This window comes from Seriola lalandi, unplaced genomic scaffold, assembly GCF_002814215.2.
Source record: "Seriola lalandi dorsalis isolate HSWRI2012SDOR001 ecotype SW California unplaced genomic scaffold, Sedor1 jcf7180002054419, whole genome shotgun sequence".
Lineage (NCBI taxonomy): Eukaryota > Metazoa > Chordata > Actinopteri > Carangiformes > Carangidae > Seriola > Seriola lalandi.
Genome location: NW_019524972.1, coordinates 281801 through 295231, shown reverse-complemented (window position 1 = coordinate 295231; position 13431 = coordinate 281801). Strand labels below are relative to the sequence as shown.

At 40.1% G+C, this 13431-nt stretch overlaps 1 protein-coding gene across 4 annotated transcripts in view; it reads right to left on the bottom strand.

Moving 5' to 3' along the window:
- The window catches only part of kcnab2a (potassium voltage-gated channel subfamily A regulatory beta subunit 2a), an 83487-nt gene that overhangs the window by 35078 nt on the left and 34978 nt on the right, over nt 1–13431 (bottom strand). The window contains exon 1 of one of the 4 annotated variants that reach the window (XM_023410242.2): nt 9859–10122. The exons of the other annotated variants lie outside the window; for them this stretch is intronic. Within the exon in view, the coding sequence (XP_023266010.1) occupies nt 9859–10082 (224 nt within the window). The 5' untranslated portion in view covers nt 10083–10122. Of the gene's footprint in view, nt 1–9858; nt 10123–13431 lie in introns of those variants that run through there. 4 annotated transcript variants of the gene reach the window in all.

Here is a 13431-nt window from a genome sequence, read left to right as displayed (position 1 = left end):
AGGATGCTGAGCTAAAAATAAGAAACTCTGATCTTTACATAAAGCCTTAGTGTGCTGCTGTTAAATTGCTAATTAGTGACATTGTGTTTAGGGTGCACACAGCGGGGTGACTCAGAATGTACTCATCATGTTTGTATCAATGCAGAGGGAAACAATTGAACAATACCTGAAAACCAAATCCTATCAGTTCCCATTGTTAGTATAGGACTCAGTAGCTGGTTGTTAGAAAGCATTGCTGAACAAACCTCAGCCTAAAGAAAAGAAATCCATCTCCTCCCACTCCACACATTATCACAATGTCCTCCCTTGTGTCGTGGCCTTCCCCTCCTTGCTTTGATTAAGTGCCTGATTTGTAGTTATCCAAAAATCTACTGAGCTGCTAAAATCCCTCTCAGACACTCAATCATGTTGAGCGAATGCAGAGCACTGATAGGGCCCTGCACTTCTTTCAACGTGCGGGGGAGGAAGAGGAGAGGAAAGCTGTATATATATATGGCCGAACATGTGTGTTTCACTGATCACGACTACAGCAGAGTAAAATTCATATCAACAACAGCAGCCCTTTTTTTTTTTTTTTTTTTCCCCAGGAGTGAGCAGACGGCAAAGGAAAACGAGACTTGAGGACAACAATATTCAGATTACAATTCACCACGTAACCCAACAGCTATACTGTGAACACAAGCAAGCAGCTGTAAATACAAGCTGTGGAAATATATACACACATACACTTAAAATGATTGGTTTTGTTCGAGTCATCCTTGAAGGCCTGATCAGGACGGGGCTTTAGGAGTCAATGATGCCATACCATAATGAAGCCTCTGGAGTCCGTCCTTGTTGTACAGGAGTTTCAACTCAGACATCTGACCTCTCCCAAACTACAGCCAACACACTGCAGCACAGTGGCAGAGAGGGGAAGACAACAGCTCTGATCGACAGAGCATTAGAAACTTTCTCTGACCACAGAGGTATTGTGGGATACTGTCATGACCAGTGATCCCTCACCACCATGGCAGCATTAGCTTTAAAAAAAAATATATATATATAGGCACAGCCTTTTTCAATCAATTCTACACAGCGGGCCTTTAGCAAGTGAAAGGAGAAAAGGACTCCCAAATTTGACATTTGTCACCACAGTGAGCATCTCATGCGGTCTTTCACTAATGTGTTCTTAGGGGCAGTCTGGGGACCTCCATCGAGGGAGGCTGGGACTGGGACATGAACTGGCATCCAGAGTTGCTGTAGGGTGCTAGGCCTGATCTGTCTAAGCTAGTTTATCAAGCACTGGCTTTCTGCAGCCCTCTGTAGGAACTAAATTCCTTTGAAAACTGCAATTAAATAGGGATATTACTTCTTAAAGCAAAGAGCCCTTCAAACTGGGTAAACAGAAAAACCTATACACATGAATATGAAGTCACAGATAGTTCAGCTACTTATTTTCACTCTAACTGATCCTTCCTCTCTGTACATCTCTTTCTGTTACCTTAAGGAAACTCCTCCTGGGGCAACCGGCCAGGAGGAGGTCATTTGTGGCAGGCGGTGATTGTTAGAGTCGTGTAGAACCGCGCGGACAGAATGAGCACAGTGGTATCATGTGTAATTGTCGAGCAGCTGTCCAATGGAGGTTTAAGTTCCACTTACTGAGAGTTTAATTGAACAGCATTAGTGAGGATTTGAGTAACCAAGTGAAAAGGATAACATCCATGAGATGGGGGTTGGGAAGGCAGAGAGTGTGTATGTGTGTGAGAGAGAGAGAGAGAGAGAGAGAGAGAGAGAGAGAGAGAGAGAGAGAGAGAGAGAGAGAGAGAGAGTGGGTGAACAGGCTTAAAAGAGTTAATAGAAAGCGATGTGAGGTCAGACAGATTGAAGTGTTGATCGACAGATGTAGTAATGCTTTTCTAGCAGCTTATTGCATCCTAAGGCTGTGTCTAAACATTTCTAATGGCAGACTGTTTCATCACTGTAATGAGGATATAATTAACTGAAGCAAAAAAATAACAGTTTTTTATCAGTTATCTTAGCATCAATATTTACATACTTTAGCCAAAGAATAAGTCTTCTTTAGCTGATCTGAATGATCTCAACTGAGGAATTGGGAGGTTTTAAACAGCTGTTGTACAAATAAGAATAGAGTAGGATATAAGGTTAGGCTAAAGCTAAATACTATTTCAGTTATTTTGGGAATTCATGCGGAAACAGAAAAGTGAAGAGAGACACAGGTCACATCTGTGAGCAACGAGTGCTGCAATTCTTAATTCTCCAGTGAACATGACAGATTCCCTGCAGACAGCAGGGCTCAGGAGGAGTTGTCGTTTCAGTTGTCCCTGCTGACACATCTGACAGAGCAGGAGAGCTGAGACAATCAAAAAACAGAGGACAGGGAACCCCTGCTCTTATGTAATATAGTGTCATAATGATGCCTTTTGGCTTTAGCTAAAGATGCTCTGTAATAAAATGAAATTTTGTTTTTAAATATGGGGAAATGTTGACTATACACGACATATCTGCAATGTTTAGCCAGAACAATATCTACGGAGAAAAAAATGTGCTCCTGATACAATATGTGATGAAGTACATGCACATGTGAATGTCAGTGAATATGACCATTATAAAACAGCAGTGATCTAGCGGCCATGTAGGGATTTCAGCATCACAGCTTGTAAAAGAAAGTGTGCTTAAACCAAACAGGGCTGAGTTACACAGTCCCAGGGAGCACGCTCACTAATCTGAAGAAAGAGAGAGTGAGTGGAGGGAGCGGAATAATCTGTCCTGTTCAACGGAAGATTCTCCCGCCTGCCTGTGTGCATTTGTCATACCTAAGGGAATGTTCACATACAGAAGCATTGCTAGGCAGAAATGCTTTCTACAGCATGCATTTCAGTGGAAAGATGCGGATGCTTGCACTTGCGCCCTGACATGCTGTGTCCAGACTGTTTTAAGAAACTTGTCTTCACAACTCATGATTTCACTCTGATTTATTCAGCTAAAAATCACTGAAAATGTTCCTGGGGTCAGTCTGATAATTAACAACTATGTTTTGTACTTTTATTGATCTTTAATGTGCCTTTGACAGATTGGATCACATCAGCATTTCTTTGAACAGAATGAGACCGTGGAGAGTTTTTCTGCCCTTGATTGTCTCTCTTCCAATTTGTCTGATAGAAAATTCCTTGTTAGCATTGTGGGATTTTAATTTTAACATTTAAAAGTAGCAGAACTTGTCAGCTGGTAGAGCGCGTACCATAAAGGCGTAATCCTAACCACAGCAACCCTGCTTCGAGTCCAACCCGTGGTCCTTTGCTCCATATCATCCTCTCTCTCTCTCTCTCTGACTTTCCTATCTCTCTCCCACTCTCACTATCAGAATTAAGGCAAAAAATAACTTAAAAAGAAAAAGTGATGAGCCTGACTGGGACGCACATGTTAACAACAAGTGCCAGCCTTGGTCTATCGCTTTTTCGTGTCCCCTGGAAACACTTCCATTGTGTTGTGTGTATTTGCAGCGCATGTGTTGTCAAATTGATGATGTTTTCTGAATTTGTTTGCGTTTTGTGTATTTGCATGTCTTTTCTTAAGTTGCAGTGTGTTGACCTCTCTGAGCCACCGTATGTAATACTGTGTACTTTTGCCAAGTTCTCCTTCTGCACTGAAGCTTTAGCGATGTCCCTCACTTGTAAGTCGCTTTTTATATTTTTTCATATTTTTCATTAATACACCACTTTATTCGGTTATCCTCTCTGAGAAAACCTCAAAAATGAGTACATTTACTATTAAGTACATACTCAACACATAACATGTGCACTCAGATTATATCACAAGATTTACTGAGATACAGTATACTATATAGAACAGACTGAGCAAATGAGCAATTAATTGGGAATGTAATCAGAACCATTTTATGAAAATCTTACGGTATTGTGACATTCTTGACAGTCCACAGCTCTGGCATCCAACAATGACTGTTTACAGTGAACGACCCATCGCTTTACAGCAATTTGAGCTTAAGCTTTTGATAGTCCTGTTACACAAGCGCTAAATAAAAGGGGTTAAACCAAGCTTATGAAACAGATTTTTCCCATTTTGTTGCCGGCTGCTGTTTCTGTGACCCTGAATGGCCTCTGCCTGTAGAACATATAGAAACAAGGCAGCTCAATAATGTGGTCAGACTGCTGTTAATAAATCCCTGACCCCACCATTCTGAGAGATAAAACCAGCTTCAACCTTTTGCCTTGTGGTCCTGCCTGTGGTCAGTCTACGCCTGACATCTAAAAATAACAGAGGAACAATCTAAGAGGACACAGCAGACAGAATTCTGTAGATCATGATATACGCAAATGCTGTTTTATATTTATATTTATTCTGTGTTTTATACTTTGCTGTAAAACAATACCTGCATCAAACCCAGTCAGGACCTAGTTTTCCTGCATTTCTGAAAGATCACTCAAGTGTGAAACAGAAAATTTCCCTCTACATTAAATTTACAAGAGTGACCACAAAACCACAGAAATGTACTAAAAGCTTTGGTGAAATTTCCTTATTCACCAGGATAACCTTAGACTTGTGAATTAGAGATGCTTTGGGTAAATATTCCCTGACCACATCCTACACAGGAAGTTGTGTGACAAAGCAAGTGTGACACTTTACTGCATGTCAGGGCTTACATCCATCATATTCTCTTTTGCCTTAAGACCTGCTGTAATTTATTATGAAAACTCCATGAGAGGCAAAGAAAAAGAAAAATCAGATCAGGATTTCTGCCAAGTTTAACATTGATGCAGCACATTCTGACATGTAATGAGCTGTTTAAGAAAGAGGGAAAGCAATAGCCATGGCCCTAGGAGAACTTTTACCAAACAAAACTTCACATGTTATTCAGAGATGGAACTTGACAGTTTAGGAAATATGTGCTGACTGTTGTTAAGTAACAACTTTTATGAGATACAAAGTGACAACCACACTATTCTAAAGCCTGAGTGTCTAAAGGGCTAAGGACAGCGGAGAGGGCCTCCTACCTCCTGTCACTACTGGGTATTCATACCCCAGTGCAGAACAATCCTCCTGCAGTCACCAATGACACACACAGAAACACACGCTTTAAGATAAAGAAAAACACATGGTTATTGCGGCAAGGCATGAAAGTTAACAGAGGTGTAACGCATGATTAGTCACGCCTAATCAAATAGGACACGTTCCTACACAGTGCTTCCAGCTAGCATTTAGCAGTATGATGAAGGAGAAAAACAGTAAAATGGTACTCTTAGCATTTAATTTTTGAAAACAACAACAACAACAACAACAACAACAACAACAACATAAATAGGCCCAGTATTTTATACTCAATTGAAAAAGAATCAATATAAAAACCTGATTATCCTGGACATAATCATCATTTGAATAACCATCCAACAAGTGGTGATAATAATATTGATTACGGCCATAGAAATTGTATCACTGGAAGGAGCTGCAGTTCAAAGACCCCCTGTTTTGCAAGAATTTAGTGGTCTCTCATAAAATGAAAGCAACATTAACTACACATGTGACAAGGCTGCACTTCTGGACATAAATCAGACAGCGAAGTAAAAACTACGGTGTAATACAACAAAATTCAAAAACTCATGGTAAATTCATGCATCTCAAAAATAATACAAAAAGCCATAAGCTGTGACCATGACCATGTCCAGTTGAGCTGCCATAAGTAAGAGACTTTTAAACTGACTTACAACAACAACTAAAACAAAACAGAATTGTGTCATCTCTGGCATTCCCACCTCTTGCGCCCACACTTCATTTCTGAGTAGAATATTTTGACAAGCTGTCAGACTAGGCCAGCCAGAGTGTCTCAAAGAAGAACAGGAGAGGTCACCACTGGAAACCAAATCTATATAACACTCCAAACACCCAAACATCATCTCCCACTCTGGTCACAAAGATTAAGTATAAGCATTTCTGTTGCTCTCATCAAATTAGTAAGATTGCGAGGCAGTGGGCTCGAGATAAAACAGCAGATGAACAGGTTAGGCTGCAGCCCATTCAGCTGTATCCAGCTACAGCTGTGGATATGAGTTTGTTGCTAAATTTAGACGTTGAGTAGGGGATTGCCTCAAGAAAAACATCACAGTTGCCCTGGCTGCAGAGCTGCTGAGATTCAGAAATATATTATTATTATTACAGTTTAATGCAGATTCATATTCTTACCCAAAGGTTTGTGTGTGTATCTTAAACAGAAATTAGAAAGACATTGGTAAAGTGTGTGTGTGAGTAAGAAAAGAAAGAGACACATGAGAAATTTAAGGATACATGCTTGAATGAGCCTTATAAGAGGAACTTATAAGAAGCAGTGCGTGCAGTGGGAGGAATATGGAATGTGTGATACTTTGTATCAACTTAGGTGCTAAAGTGGAACACCTACACCATCTAGTGGAGATCAGCTGCTATTAAAGCTGATAGGGAACTACTCAAAGGGTGTTCTAATGATCACACTGTGTAATATGCAACTTATTGCACATTCTACAACTTCAAAACATTCCACAGCTTGCTAGATGTTCAGATCTTAACTATGTAACGGGGTTAATTCTTTGTAATAGTATTCTTTTTTCTTTTTTTTTAGAATTTCCACCCATGTTTCCAAGAACTTGTATAAAAGCTGAATTGATTAGTTGATGAATCGATTGAATGCAACTTTTTTGTTATTGATTAATCACTTCATTTTTCCAGCAAAAATGTCTGATGTCTGTTATAATTTCCAGCAGCTCAATATAACTTCTTCAAATGCCTCACAAACATACTGTGAGGCTGAGCCCAAGAAGCTCTAATCAACTCTGAGTTAGATGTTCCCCACAAAAACGCTCTGGATATACCCACTGCAGACTACCTAACCAGGACCAAAGGGGAGACAGGAAAAAGTGTCGGGTGAACATAGTTGAAAATCTAACAGCTAAAAACACATTTTCCTCAGAAGTTAAGAGAGAGTGAATATTGTTTTTTTTATTCATCAGATGGCCATAAAGAATTCTAAAAAAGCTTATGTTGCTTTGTCTAGTGCTACATAAACGACCTGTTGATAAACCTGTGATGTGGAATTGACTGTACATGTACTTGTTTTGACGTTTTTCTGTCCCCTAGTGGCCAAAACTTGAGTAATGCATCTGTACTAAAACTGATCGCTAAGAAAGTATCTAACCAATAGTATCACAAAAGTTATTCAAACTTTAGGCATATTTCATTAAAGACAGGTGAAAAAGGATCCAAAATATAATGTGTCCACCTGCACATCAAAGCTTTCCACAATGAACATGAAAGGTTCAGAAAAGATGCATCATGGAACAGTTATGGTCAAACATAGCTTTGCATGTATGAACGCCTAAATGGAGGTCATTACCATGTCCATTAGTGTTAATTCACTCCAGAAATCTATACTCTCCCAGTCATCCACCATATATCTCTAACATGAGACACGAGTCTTCCTGTCTCGCCTGACTGAACTCTAGCTGGCTCCTTTACCCGCTGCCTGGCTTGTTCAGTTGGAGGTCATGGACACTAGGGAAAGTTTTCCGGTGTCTAAATGGGCCTGCTGAGTGGTAGTATTTTGTTTCAAGGGCAACATAACAGAAATGGAGTAATCCTTTACCTTGAGTTGCACAATATTTACAACATTAAAATCCTAAATACCAAGAATACGAATATTTCAAAGATGAAAGGTAGCTTAGTACCTACGAGTATTCATTCACTGAACCAGTATTTGAGCATTAGTAGAAAGACAATTCATGTACTGAAGTCCTGTCAATTATGTTAATTCAGGAAAATGAGTCTCATGGTTTCCTGACAGTGTAAAACAATAGCTCCCCCTAGAAGGTCTGTGGATATTTCCTGAAACAGTGTCTGCAGGTTTGTGTGCACAGCAGCGAGGAAGCAGGAGAAAAAAAAAAAAAGGGAAAAAAAAGACAAAGACTTTTTGGCCAAGTTTGTGAGAAAACGGCACTGCAAAGTTGGTTAAATGTGGATTTGTAGCAATGCTGGCCCGCCTTCCTGACCACACACCTGAAATAATGATGAGCTTGAGTCAGAGGTTGCATGTACTTGATGACCCAATTGCAGCACTAATTACAGAATTGCAGTCTATCACGACACAAGAAACAGCAGATCCTGGCAGGATTTCCTCTTCTAGATGAACCAACACCCCTGTAAACCAATACCGATGCTCAAATACAACACCACAAAGAAATGTGATAAATCACACTTAAATTTGTCAATAGATCCACTAGATTGAACAGAAGAAACACAATGATTCTGATCAAAGACAGCTTTAGTTATGGTGTGTAACCAGTAATGACAGTTACTGTAGGAGGCTCCCTGAGGTTTGTAAATGAAGAAAAACCACACACACTCTTTACAATATTAACTCCCTTTCTACATGCACACTCACAAAGCTGCACCCAAGCCCGTCATGGGCCAGTGACTGAGCTTTACACACCATGGAGGTAACTATGGGCATGGTAACATGCCAGCAGTGGTGACATACAACACTGCCTGCAGACAACAGTAAAACTTGGTCACCCCAGACATGGTAACAGCAGCCAACTATACCTGCGTTCTAGTCACTGGTCTCAGTCAAAAAACAACAGCAGCCATGCCTGTGTTTGATGAAAGCTATCCATGTCCACAACAATAACAACATCAGCTTAACAGGCCTCAAGAGTCAACACAACAGCCACTACGCCTGCTGCACTGGCTCAACAGCACATCCATAAAATAGCCTGTTTGGTTTCCTGTCACTGGGTTGATGGCACAGACAAAATGAGCAAATGTTTCAAATTTTATCTCTTGTTCTGCATCAGCTGTGTGTTTCATATTTATTAGTAATGCACTTAGAAATTTTCTTTGGATATAAAATATATGAGTAAACATAAATTTTAGGCTTAGCTTTCAACTTTTGAACTGAAGCTTGGCGTTACGACAAATTTAAATATCACAATATTTTTGGCACAGTAACTTGATACAGTATCAACAATACTGTTTTTAGCTTTGAGACAAAGCATTTTTCAAACAACACAATGAGATTTTAAATTCTTTATTTAGCTTAAAAAGTGGAAGAATATGATGGAACGCTTAATCCATCGAGTTATCTGTAAAATTCCGAATCACCTTTTCACTGATGAAGGTCTTTATCCCTTCAGTTACAGGATTAAAATAAGACCAGAAAACACTGACTCTGATAACGCCAATATTTAAACCTATATTACAGTATATTGACAGTTACATGTATATTGTTGGAATCTTCCAGTTCTGCTTTGAGCAGACTTGAATTATTTATGTTTGTCTTTTTGTCTTTATGGGGCAGATTTTTCTGTACAGTAAATAGGAACCCATAGCTTGAGAAGAAGTAGTATCTACATGATCAAGGGGAAAAGGAAAGAAAAGTCTGGGTGAGATTTTAAGGGGCCAGGTAACTCCTTACGGAGCAGTCTGTCCTTCCCATGTAGTCGGGCAAATATGCCACCGACCTAGATGATTAAAATAAAACCTGAGCCCCAGTACCTTTGCATGAGTGCAGTCTGACCAGAGGACAGAGCGAGACTGTAAGGATGTTAAGAAAGAAGAGCTGGATAAGCATATTCCTAACTGTTCATCTGTTTCTGATGACAACATTTATCTAAATAAAAAGCAGCAAAGGTACAAAATAGTGAAATCCAAGGCCAACCAACAAAAACAACTGCACAATCACACACACACCTGTTCAGTGGAACCTCAAGTGTCTGACCACCTTTGACCACAAAGCTGCTCTCACCTGGTGATATTCAGCTCCCACCACTGTCCTGATCTCCAAAGTATCTGAGTCCCTGTCAAGCTTTACCCCTCTCTTACCTGTACTTCATTCCTGTCTGATAGGACACACACTCCTCCAGGGCCAAGCCATTCATCTTCAGGAAGTCTTCCATGTTCTTAATCTGAGCGGCGACTCTCTGTTCCCGGAGTCTCTGGAGCTCAGCCTGATCGGTGGGCCTGGCTGGTGGCTGATTAAGCCCCTGTTCTGAGTGGTAGCGGTTGATCCCGCTCCGGATGCTCTCGCTGTATGACATAGACAGCATCTTGCCGCTGCCACTGCTGCTGCTCTTCCGAACACCGCTGCCTGGCGCTGGTGGTTTGGGGATCTGCAGGTTTTCAGGAGGACAGTAACTGGACTTGCACCTGCCAGGAGCCCCCCGGGGGCCACCAGCGTAGCCTCCCGCAAACATGCCCCCCCCCTTCTCCTCCTCCTCCTCCTTATGATGCTGAGACGACCCGTGCAGTGAAGAATAAAGTCGGGACACGGTTGGAGCGAGGAGCCGACAGGGCACAGCCACCTACTTAAATAGCACCTGCTCCCATAAGAAAAGAGCTCTCCTGCTTGGGGCAGCGCTCGGCCATGCATCCTGTAATCAGAGTCGCACAACATAGCCCAGCACCACCCTCCCCTGACAGGTACACAATGGCAGGGTTACACTGATAGGGAGCATTCAGCTGACTTGCTGGTGATTAAGGAGCAGGACCAAAGAGAGAGAGCACATGCTGTCTGCGAGGGGGAAGCATTCAAACATGCACCAAGCTACAGGAGGGGACATTGTTCTTGGTCTCACTTCGGATTCTGACTGGACTAAAAAGGAGAGCCAAGCAACAAACTTTCTGAGAGTAGTCCACAATATAATTTGAGTGTATCCCACAAAAAGCTCTAAAAGAATCCTGAAACAACTGCATGAAGTGCACTTGCCATGGACAATTGATGTAAATGCTTTATATTGAATTAGAGACCTTAAACCAGCAGTTTTTTCCTTTCTAAAATATTTGATTAGCCATTGAGCCTTCCTTCCTCTGTTAAATGCACACTTACTTTTGTTTAAATGATTTGAGTCCTCTATAATTCAGCTCTTCAAAGTGTGTTGTTCTGAATTTAATCAATAGAGGGCAGCACTTTATCAGTTCCACCATCACTACAAGAATGCAGGTTAATGCGGTTTAATGCCAAATGCACTAGTGAGCACCGACTTCAAAGTCTCTTTCTTGGTAAGGTCAGACTATAATATTGAGCCTGCAATTTTATATTAGTGCATTATTAATTATACTGTCATATAATACTCAGACATGCGAACAATGTTATATATGTTGATACAATATGTTATACCATGTTAAATACACATACATTTCGTACATTATAAATGACTATGTAAAAAAATTATTAAATAAATAATAAAAATTTAAAAGTTTAATGATTCATTTACATAAAAATTTTGAACATATGGTTGAATGGTCTGTAAACAAAAAACATGAAAAACCATTCACACATGTTGAGACTACATTCCAGGAAAAATGTATTTCCTAGTTATATCTCATTGTAGCATACTACATATCCATGTATGTGATATTAAGAATATGCATTTATTACCAAATGATTTATCAAATATTATCATTAGACATGATGAATAGTTTCTACCCTGATAAATCAGATCAATCTGAAAATACTTATGGTGATGTTTTTACACTAGCACTTTAATAAAGGCAATTTAATCTGTAACAAAAATTACTTTCAGTTTGGGTCACCGTCAATCCACAATCCCCTACTGGTAACCAGAATAAGGAAAAGATATTTTACTGCTGGTTTGAAATATCTTGTCAGGTCTAAGCTATATTGATCCTTTAAAGGTCTATTGACAAATACAGCACTTTCTCTGTCTATGTACAAATCGGCTCACAGAGCCACCATAAAACTGACATCAAACCCCCGTTTAAAAGTATGATTTTTAAGTGGTAATAATATAAAATTAAATGGAACACATCTTGTAATAATTACTGTATACAGACTGTAAATAAAACCAAGAGTATCTATTCGAAAATTAGTCCAACCCGTTGATACCATCATGACACGAGTCGGGTCTCTCACAAAAGTTCCCTTTTAATTTCAAATATCATCAAAGTTCTTCCAAGCAGCTGGTTTCCTCACAAAGATACAAAAGATATAAATAAAGGAGGAGACTCCAAGATAGGCAGCATGCACACACACCTACACACACGCACGCATATACACACTCATCATCACTCTGACAGCCCCTCACAAACAAAACATACACGCAAACTAACACACTCCTGATGTGGTTATGAGTGAAAATCTTTCCTCAAACTCACCCGATTTCTTGGGGGTCGGCTCATGAGCGAGGTGGGGTGCCAGTCTGCTCTTATAAACACACACTGCCGACAATGATGAAGCAGGTCCACCCAAACTGGGAGTGTCTTACTAGGAAACGTCTAAACCAATTAGTGAATAAGAGAGTGCATCCCTTCCCTCCCCTCACCACTTGGACCATACTCTATCACCACAACCAACACCTCTACTCCTCCCCTCCCTGTGAGATCTCATGGAAGAAATCCATTTATGTCATTTAGTGGCCCGTCTTGTTTCTGCTAACCGCAGCAAATAACATCAGCCCTGAATTATTCACCAAAGCTTTTGCGCTAAAAGCCTCTGATTGTTGTTCCACAGGAAAGAATACTAAGAGCTGGACAATAATGAGTGTTGTGTGCACATGAAACACACAAACACAGAGTGTCAAGCAAACATATACTGTACATATACATATACACACAAACACACACACATAAACAGAAAAAGACAAACCAACAAGCATGTTCAAGTACTCTCAAACCAAGGAATTATGAAAACCACACTGGTTAAGCACGCTTGCAGCATCTTAGTAGCCTTGTGTTCAGGTCAAGGTCAGAATCAGAACGTGTCACATAATAATGACTCTAAACACAGTACTGTTAACATAAACTAAAATCACAAAAACACATAATATGCCTAATAAGCGTTTTACAGTCATACTGGCCAAAGTATGAGGGAAAACCAGTAGGGACGATATGGCCCATACAATTTTACTTAATTTTAGTTTTTTCTAAAATCCCATTATAAGATGATGAGCTTCCTAGCAACTGTAGCTAGCAGTAGTGACCGTGTTTGCTACATGTCTGATGGTGCTCATTGAAAAGGACTGAAGTGCCTCCTGTGGCCACAACCCACTGTCAAAACAATCTCACTGTTAGTTTATAGGTGCATAACATCTTCTGCCAGTGCACAGTTGGATATAAGAATATCTATAACTATCATTAAGAAAATATTCAAGTTTTTTTTTATTAAACTGAAAACTTTCATACCTTCAAAAGGCATTTTTTGAGGAAATTGTATTCATTGTTTTTTAACACTTGAGGCCTGCAGATACCCTGCTGTCAATACCACCCAGACAACAGCGAAATGTTCCTACTGGGAGAAGCCAGTACTCACACCCTCTTCTCTGTGAGCTATTTTGGCACAGCTGTTAAAGAGATATGAAACCAGTAATGCCACTGAGAAGACAATGATTAGTCACAACACTGTCCTGTAATGTATATATTTCACTGTACCCAACCCTC